Raw genomic sequence first — 9903 nt, 5'->3', positions numbered from 1 at the left:
AATTCATAACATTAGCCCGGATCAGTTGCGCAAGTCCGGGAAAATGCCATTGCAGTCTTCCATGTGTCAATGCTCTCTTTCATCCTCTTTCACTTCATCTCTGATCACCTCAACAGGCTCACAGTCACTTTAGTTTAAATGACACTACACTACTCTACTCTATGTAAATGTGAATTATGTCTGCATCATGAAGAAAACGTGAATCATGTTTCCAAATCTTTTAACGGAGAGCTGGACCTTCAGAAAACAGGCCCTGCGTGTGAATGTGTGTGATGACAGACACCCTCCAAATGCCCATTCAGGGGGAACAGTGGACCGCAGTGTTCGTCCTGTGAACAAAATACTCGTCTGTAGTGAGTCCTTTCACTGCAACACTCATCACTGTACTTGTGGGTTCACACACACACACACACACACACTCTGCGTTTGACATTCAAATCACATGACCAGAGAAGTTACAAAACAAAATCTTGTTTTATTCTCCTCCTTCCCTGTACAAGATGCCTTACACAGATGGGTTGTACATGAAAAACAGGATTCATACTGAGATGAAAAAACAAAATGAAATATCTGCTTCACACATATGTCTTAAGTGGCGAGATCCATCCATGCACTGAAAATTCTCTCTCTGTCTCACACACACACACACACACACACTTTCACGATACATCCAGAGTCTTAACCCTTCGTTCCCAAACATGCAGTTATTTATTTCACTCTATTGACTATAGCTTCTGGCAATGAAAAGCCTTCCCTGGCACTACAGACCGGGGATGGCAGGCAGCTTTAACAGCTACAGAGTTGTACGATACACTTAATTGGTTAAACTGCACCTCCTGGCTTTACAGCGGCTAAGACTGACGGGTGCATGTGCATTTGGAAAGAGCCTCGTCCAATAATGAAAGCCAGCAGTCAACAGCTATGGACAATGTCAGCAACTTCTATTTAGGGGGCAAATATGATGCTTCAGACATAAGATTTTCCAGCTCCCTTGCAAATCTAAAAAAGTCAATTCCAGGCTATGCTTTGAAAACTGCAGTGTTTGTTTAATGCTTTCATGCGGTCACAGTGCACACTCATTAGGGATATGTTATTATTATTTCCTTGTCACTATATGGATCTTAGTGTTCTATTTTCCTCCATGTTGTTTCTGTTGTCATTTACATGCAGTTACTCACTGCAGTTGTAGCTTGTCGGTGCCCTCTGGGGTTTCATTTCACCTGCACAGATTTTTGATTTAATCTTTTCTGCGTTATCACTCTGCACATAAACATAACCTTGCTTCAGAGAGAATGGGAAAAAATTAGGACACATGGTAAGGTGATGCTGGTATGCCAATGTCATGCACCGTGAATCTAAAATGAGGTCAAGCTGACAGTGGTGTGATACACTAAAACAATTCTCTAGACCAGTTTCCATCGTCATGAAAAATAAGCTGTGTGTCTATGTTGTCGTCATGATTATCTGTAGGCTACATGCTTGAAGGAGGAGGGTATACATGAAGCATATTGGTAAGAAGCTTATCTAAAAACATCACTTCAAGATGAAATATCCTCCAAATCTATCTGGCATGGAATCCACTTCAAAATAAATACTAGTGCCATCAGAAACAGGCACTGTGTTATCGCAGTGCTTCAAAGTAACAACACTAATGGCATGATACTAAAACCTCCAAACTTTTAAATATATTCAAAAGGCAAAGTCAGTGTTGTGACGAAGTCACGTGAGCCAAAGATGGTGAGTGAAGGAAATGCACTCATGCACCGTAGTAACTCTTTCAAACAAGACTGTTTAAATGTGTGTGTTGGTGTGTGTCTGCAGAACGACTTGACTTTGTAAGAATGTATCGATGCGTTTGTGAAACTTAGTCCTGCGGTTTAACACGATCAGTTATAGAAAAAAGCACTGAGATTCTTCATAAAAACATCATTTCAAATATTAGAATTTTTCAGACTTTTGAAAAACCTTAAAAATTGAGAACTTTTTTGTTTTTTCAAAAACAATTTGCACTCCTCCCACCCCTGTACACATGATTGTGCTTTTGAACGCATATTCGCACAGTCCAGCTGCAACGTTCCTACAATCACATGGAGACAAGTTTGAACAACTTCACAAATGTATTTTTGTTTCTCTATTTACTCTTCTCCAGCTGTGCAGGCCATTTTTTTCCCATCCTCATCATCAGCCCGCAATTGTCTGAAGGTTGCCATGGCAACCATGACCCATTCTCGCAGTCTACCTGGTTGATAAGATATGGATTGGGCTTGTAGTCGGGGCAGGCGTTCCAGCTGACAAAGTCTGGCGTGGCCTTGTTATACTTGTTATAACAGCTATATGCCTTGGGTGGTTTAGTCAGTAATAAATATCAATAAATACTCCAGGGGTCGGTTGCACCAGAATAAGTCTCGTCTGAGTCCATGACCCGCGTCTGATCCCTGAACCTTGCTGTGTTCCCAGGACACTGACTGGTTGTTCCTCTGGCATCAGTCTATGCGGTTGCCACAGATGGTGAAGCGGTCGATCTCCAGCAAGTCTTTCTTGGGCGTTCTGTGTTTAAGCCCGTCCCCTTCCAGTCCCGTGTCAGCGTTGATAATTTTGTCGTCATCCTCCTCGTCAGGCGTGGTCAGGAAGGTGTCCGAGTCGCTCGTGGGCAGGGTGGGGGCGGAGCTCTCCGCCATGTGGGCGGGCTGAGGGTTGACCGATGGCGATGATATTCCTCCTTTGTCTGTTACTGGTTCTGTTTGAGAGACAGCAGCTGCATTTACTATAAGCAGTATAAAGAACCATAAAGCAATGTACAATTTAGGCATGTCACATTTGAGTGTGAGGATGACAGAGAGAGAGAGAGAGAGAGAGGGGGAGAGACAGAGAGAGAGACAGAGACAGAGACAGAGAGAGAGAGAGAGAGAGTAAATTTACATATTCTGTGTGCGCTACCTTGCAGTGGTGACGTGTGAATGTGTTTGGTCCGGTGCGCTCTGGAGTTTACACGGCTGGAGGCGATGGAGGGTGGAGGGTTGAAGAGCTTTTCTTCCATGTTTGCCTCTTTGACGAACACACAAGACGTCCCCAGCAGAACGATACTGTTCAACACCTTTAGAGTGATCATCCTGCTCACACACACACACACATATTTTGAAAGTGAAAAGTGAAAAAATGGGAGACACAAAATGAATGACACCCAAACTGTGGATGTGTATTCCAGTAGTGCAATACTTGGAAAAACATGAGCAAACTTGACATTTACCCTAAGTAAAACAGCAGCACACACATAAAGGAGAGTGAACCCTGGATCTTCACCGAGCTGGTCACTACTCTGATCAACTGAGAAAACAAAAAACAAACACACCATCAGATAAATATGTATATTTTCTAGAATATATACAATATCAATAGCAGTGGGTATCCGCATAAAAATAGTGACTGACCAGCAGAGCTAGAGGAAGAGGGATGAAGCCCATTCTCCTGGACACCGAGTCACTGTAGTCTGTATAAGCCTACACAGACACAGGGACAGAGGTAAACATCACCACAACCAGCATCAACAACCAGCATTAGTCCACTTCCCCCACCAGTGATTAATCAATCTGTAACAATGGCTGTGTTTCCATCCAAGTGTTTTTATGGCAAATTATGATGTATCAAAGTAAAAAGCTCAATGGAACTGGAAAACTGTGATAAAATTTCTTCAATATTGCAAATGCTGTCTTTATCTTGCTTTTTTCCTTCATCAAAAAAACTTTTTTGTTGGTAAAGACATAATGTAATAATCACCAACAGAAATGCAATTGTTGAATAAATAATGATTATAGTGTAAGGGCTCCAATCTTTCTTACTTTTCCATTTTGCTCATGGATTTGTTTTCTGACATAGCTACTCTGTATGTTCAGGAAGCCTATTCGGTTCAACCCAGCTGATGGAAACACACTTAATTCAGATTGTATTTTTTGTGACATTTCAAAAGTTTGGGTGGAAAAATAGCAAATGTTTGAATTTATTTCACTCACATTTTTCTGTCGACTGCTGACTAGGTCAAAGGCGAGGCTGGCTCGGTACTCCCCATATACCTGGGAAAGGCAAAGAGTGACAAAGTTACATCAAAATATCAAACAACTGTGCATGCAGGCACTGACTTAGAATGAGGAACGAGGAGAGTGTATCGGGGTTGCAAAAAATAAATAAATAAATAAATAAATAAATAAATAAATAAATAAATAAATAAATAAATCATGCATGGGCTTTATCAACCTGTTTACTTCCGGAAACCTAGTGTACTGGTTTATTGGTCTATTAGTTGCCCTTGCAGGTGAATGTAAGGATGTAAGTGGGAAGAGTGGAAGAATAGGGAATTTATAGTCATAGTAAAAAGATAAAAAAGCAAAAACAGTGTTTGTGTGTGTGGGTATGGGTGTGTGGGCTCACACAGATCCACAGGTGTGAGTGAAGTGTGAGTGAGGTTTGTGTAATTAAGCTTGACAGTCTGGAGATAAAAGGGTTAATCTCTGCCTGCGGGGTTGGTTTCCCTTACATAACCATGGTTACCACTCCCTAAAGGAAATCAAAGAGGAAGAGAACAAGAAAGGGAAGGAGGTGGGACGCTAACAAGGAGGTCAGGATGGACAAAGAGCAAATGGGCTCAACTGACTGACAGTTACCTTCTACTACTGCATGTGTACTTCACGTGTGTTGAGTGTGTGTGAGAGAATGTGAGTGTGTGTGCGTGTGAGAGAGAGACAGACAGAGACAAGGAGAGAGAGAGAGAGAAAAATACAGTTTCTGTTCTCATGTCCAAAATATGACAAGCTAAGAGAAACCTATAAAACTAAATTCAAAGAAATATTCCCAAATTTTAGCAGCCTGTCAGCAAGATATGTATCAGCCTGCCACCGCCTCAGAGAGAGAGAATAGACCAGAGAGAGAGACAGAGAGAGAAATTGATAAAACAGAGAAAAGCTTAATGTAGCTTAATGTAAGTGGAGTAGGTTAAAATGGTCAAAAGGAGGAACCCAATTCAAATCCGCTACTTGAGGTGGTTTGTCCTCAAAGACAACAAACGAGACCATTTCCCTAGTTACGTAAACGTGTTAAGACACTCAATTCACCACACACACATACACATACACATACACACGCACACCCGTGAAAGCATGCAAAAAGACTCACATCAGCACTGATGTCATTGAACTTGGTGATGAAGGCGTGCTTGACAACATCCACGGCAACCTCAGAGGCTATCACCATGACTACATCAGGAAACAGCACCCACAGGTGGTCTGTGAACAAAAACATCAAAACCTGATCAGTGACATCATCAGTAATCATTATAGTAAATCCATACTTTAAAGCCACAGTCAGAAATGAGTGATCCAGTGAAATGGCATCATGGCTGCCTTGCTACATTGTATACAAGGCCTGTGGACGGAGCTGTGAAGAGTGGTGTGATGTGCACATCCATCTGTGATGGAGCTATACTAGCTGCACAGATTTCAGTGGTGTTTCATTCTTTCTACTGCAATGAGGTCGTTACCTGGGTTCCACGAGAACTGCTCCATGTTTCTCAGACAGACGATGAGCAGGAGGATGTAGTTGGTGAACCTCTCTTTTATGTCTATGGAAAACAAAACAAATCAATCCTGGATTAACCTACTTTGTACCCACTGCGGCAGAGCTCGATTCCATAAATTTACCTTCTGCCAAATCAACAAGTTCAAATGCCAAGGTACAAAATGTCCAAAGAGCACTGACTTTGTGGCACACATTTGGCTGCAGTTTTAGATTTATTGCACCACTCACCACTGTTTGACATCTGAAAAAGGTTGTTCTTTTCAAACTTCTTAAACACACTTCCTTTGATCTCCACAAACTGCAGAGACAAGAAACACCATCATGAGTGTGTACATGCTGCATGCATTTTAATTGTGTTTACGTGTCCGTGTGCGTTACTTACGTTGTTTGACATCATGATGGTGAGCAGGGACTTGTTGTGGGAGTTGAAGGCTACGTTGAGAGTGGTGGCCTGAACCATGATGAGGATGGCATGGAGAACTAGAATATGTCATGCTCAGGAAAAAAATATGCTCTTTTTTGACCTATCCCTTTCTAGTCAACTCACATACAGAAGCAAACAAAACACACACACACACACACACACACACACACACGTCCTTCTGAGTGAGGATACAGACATAGAGCACAGCCATGAAGAAGTGAGGAATAACGCCTATGTGCGCTCTCTTCTTCTCCTTGGGCTCTGTGGCTGTCCAGTACAGAGCGTCCAGGATGTCCTGACCAAAGGACGAGAACAGGCGGTCCGCCACCTGACAAGACAACAAGGGAAGGAAGAGAGGAAACAAGGAGTGACTGAGAGGGTGCCTGATTGTTCGGCACCATCAGAATTGTAAACTTTCGGAGATGTTTGGGTCTACCTCTAACATGTTGTAGATGATGTAGAGCTTGATGACAGACTGCCCCCTGATGAGGTGGTACATCATGGAGTAATCCACATAGCTCATCATGGAGTAACACAGCACCATGATGAAACCCTTCAGCACATCACACACCTGGGCTGGCTGGAGCAGACGGGAGCCACTAAATGCAAACACACACACACACACAGACACACAAACATGAAACACAGAGGAAATTCCAGCAGAGGAAAGCCAAAAGCAGAGACCGTGTGACAGAGCAACAGACTGCAGGTTATACAGTGAATGTGAGTAAAGCTGTCCCATTAGTGCTAATCTGCTTTGTTGGGCCAATGTTAGAGAGAGCTGTGCTGTCCTCTGGAGGTTGAGAACAATATTACACTGGGTGTTTTCGTGTTTATAAGTGTGGATGTTTCCATGTGTAGCCTTTGGCCAAATCTGTATGTACATGTCAGTGTGTTCACATGTACATATACATCTAGAGAGGGAGGCGTGCACTTAAGTATACTCTCCTATATCACTCATACTAGAGAGGTTCAACAGACACCCTGTACATTTTCATACATCAGAATATAATCTGTCAGTATCTAGGCATGCTCCCCCTGCTTAAAATAAAATGGCCAAATACGAAGGATAAGTCACTTTGAATTACAAGTAGCCATTAGGAAAGATTGGTAAAATTGCAAGACTTGATGACTAAATTACTAATTTTTCATAAAATTTACTCCAAAAGATTCATTAAAAAAAACCTGAACTTCCTTACATAAGTGCTAATTTGCATGCTGTCTGCTGTCTATCAGTGGGGTATGTCTTTATGCATGTGTACACGTGTGCCTTACCCGAGGCCACAGCATGGCAGCGTGAGGAGTCGTAAGAGAGCCAGTAGCACCCTGAGGGGCAGCAGGGTGAATACATAGAGAAAGGCATCCAGACACAGGAAGAAGCCAAATGTCATCAACTAGAGAGAGAGAGAGAGAGAGAGAGAGAGAGAGAGAGAGAGAGAGAGAGAGAGAGAGAGAGAGAGAGAGAGAGAGAGAGAGAGTGACCGAGGGACAGAGAGTAAATTTACATATTCTACCATTTTTAAAACTTCTCAACATGAATTGTTTGTGTGTTTACCTTCTCCAGCTCTTTAGGGATGCGGAGGCAGGTGTAGACCCTCTCTCGGCGTTCTGTGTATTTGGCTTCATTGTGTTCCAGGAAGTAGCCTCTGGTCAGCTCAGCGGTTATAAACCTGACCAGAGACAGGTCTATTGCCAAAAATAGAAAGAGAAAAAAACATTGAAAAGATACACATAGGTCTAGTGGATCTTACAGCATTTTACTGAAGCCAATCATTTCTCTCATGATCCCCTCTCTCTCTCACGTACAGTATGTACATATGGTGTAAGAGTGACAGGTAGCCTGGGGACAAGTGCTGTCGCAATATTACATTACAGAAGTATGAGATAACATCATGGGCAGTTAAAGGAGACTCTGACAATCAGACTCAAGAGAGACTGTTACAATGTCAGAAACTACAACCAGTCTAGTATTAAATAAGATTGCATGGTTTACCCCAAGAGCATAAGTACGTGCAAGAGAGAAGTGGTTTTGGACTGAATCACCTTTCCTTCCTCTTAGGCTTTAGGACACCAACTCAACTACAACTACAGACAAGGGGTAAAAGATCAGTCTGTCTGCCTTGCTTGTTTTCTGAGCCATGGGCTTGACACCACCACCTGGCTAATCTTAGGGAACTTCACCTCCAAATGAACTTTCTCTCTCACACACGCACTCATAAACACACACCTTGGTGATAAAAATAACCATCTACCGTAAGCCAAGGAGAGTCATTGGTCGATAATAAGTTAAATCAACCCGTTCAGATAATAGATAATATACGCACTCAGCAACACTTGCTTCACAGACCCACTAACTCAAGCCGCCAATGCAAAAGAGCTGCACGTTTTGCTTTGCAGCTCACTTAACGATCATGCAGGCTCGTTTTTACGTTTTTACATGTACGTGATTAAATTCAGTAGTACTATCTACCTGTTAGCTAATCTAACCAGTCCGGCAGTCTGCTATCAGTTTAAATGTGCATGCACATGAAGGAAATCAGCTGACTTTAGCTAGCTAATGTTACAGTAATTCAGTGCAATTAGAAACAGAAGCTGAGGTTAGCTTGTGGTACACCATCAATCCAGACTTGGGTGCAGCGTTCAACGTTGCACTTTATCAACTGACTGAAATTGCACTTGCGTAGTAGCGTTATTGACAAACTGAACCACAGATACAGTGCAGCAAGCTTAGCTGGTTTGCTAACAAATGAAAACAAACGCTGGTTACTGCAGCTAACGTTAGCAAACTGGAAATCTGTGGTAGTCGGACCAGGAGGCTAGCTCTCACCTGAGAGGCTGCGTTTCTTGCCCTTACTGCCGCCATTTTTATCGTTGAACCCCAACGTCTCCGTAACTCCGTCCTTCTCCTTGTTCTTTTCGGTTTTGGCAGCCTTTCCTTCCCTATCCTTGTCCTCTTTCTCCGTCTCTTTCTCCTCTCCTAGACCTGCAGATAGCGAGTCCGCCATCTTCGCCAAACTGTCTCAGCTGGGAGACAGACTGGTACGTCATTCGCCGACGTCAACACGTCCTGCAGTTTCACTGAATCACCAGCAGATGTCACCAAGGAGTTTAGTTTGGCAATAGTGACTACTTTTCAGATGCTTGATTGTTTTGCGGAACATGGCTATTATCTGTGTAACTAAAGTTTGAAGTAGGCCTAAGTAATCTCCAGCACTCTATGGGTTGTTTGTAATGGATGATCTAGGAGTTGAAGCTTCTTTGACTGTTGTAATCTGGATAAAAGCATCACTAAATGCCTAAATATAAATGTAAATGTAAATGCAGTGTGAAAAGATAAAAGACAGAATTTGAGGTGAAAGGGGACATAAGAAAAGAGGCAAGTGAAAGACAGGCATGGGAGGTGAAGGGGCAAAATTTTAATTACTGAAAGCATGTGAATTCAGTCTGTCTCTATCACAGCCTTCAGCCCACTTTGTATCACAACCAACAAAAATGCAGGTCAGAGAAGCTTGTGGGATGGCCTATCCTAATTATAGGCCTAAGTCAAATCGTTGCATTTAACACATCATTCCCACATGTTTTAAAGCTTTTAAACAGTCTTCCCAGTATCTGTAAACCTACTCCCCGTTTTCCCAGGTGATCTGGGTCCAAAGAGGGACAGAAACAAAGAGTTAATGAGTTAATTAATGAGCAAAGCCAAGAAGAGAAATGCAGCAGGTGATGCTACAGCAGACTGTAGGTCTACCAGCAGTTTGAACATCTCAGCTGACACATTATTCGTCTACAGTCCATGTTTTTCTTGGTAAGGCCTTACATTTCTATTTCAGTTGAATACAGTTTACTTTGATATCCCAATAAAATCAATATATCCGTAATGTAAGGCATGACATGGAGCTAAATGAATGACATGGAAA

At 42.4% G+C, this 9903-nt stretch overlaps 1 protein-coding gene across 1 annotated transcript; it reads right to left on the bottom strand.

The window, feature by feature from the left end:
* Positions 1-482: 482 nt before the first annotated feature.
* tapt1b (transmembrane anterior posterior transformation 1b) lies at positions 483-8994 on the bottom strand. The gene is made up of 14 exons (XM_071517982.1): positions 8817-8994; positions 7545-7675; positions 7265-7383; positions 6426-6588; positions 6182-6317; positions 5948-6045; positions 5794-5863; positions 5528-5608; positions 5164-5273; positions 4008-4067; positions 3429-3497; positions 3248-3324; positions 2938-3110; positions 483-2737 (listed from the first exon to the last, which is right to left on the bottom strand). The coding sequence occupies exons 1-14, from the start codon at positions 8992-8994 to the stop codon at positions 2484-2486; spliced, it is 1719 nt and encodes a 572-aa protein (XP_071374083.1). The 3' UTR covers positions 483-2483.
* Between the last annotated feature and the right edge of the window lie 909 nt (positions 8995-9903).

This window comes from Centroberyx affinis, unplaced genomic scaffold (assembly GCF_046629955.1).
Source record: "Centroberyx affinis isolate AG114_WGS23_722 - 3 ecotype Tasmania unplaced genomic scaffold, CSIRO-AGI_Caff_v1 ptg000547l_1, whole genome shotgun sequence".
NCBI lineage: Eukaryota > Metazoa > Chordata > Actinopteri > Beryciformes > Berycidae > Centroberyx > Centroberyx affinis.
The sequence above is the reverse complement of the archived record's forward strand: the minus strand, read 5'-3'. Positions and strand labels throughout refer to the sequence as shown.

Excerpts from the sequence above, each read along its gene's own strand:
- tapt1b (XM_071517982.1), bottom strand. The coding sequence starts at position 8,994 with ATGGCGGACTCGCTATCTGCAGGTCTAGGAGAGGAGAAAGAGACGGAG. Across the intron at positions 5,864-5,947 it reads CCATCATGATGTCAAACAAC|TTTGTGGAGATCAAAGGAAG; the intron begins GTAAGTAACGCA and ends TTGTCTCTGCAG. Across the intron at positions 2,738-2,937 it reads TCACACGTCACCACTGCAAG|AACCAGTAACAGACAAAGGA; the intron begins GTAGCGCACACA and ends TCTCTCAAACAG.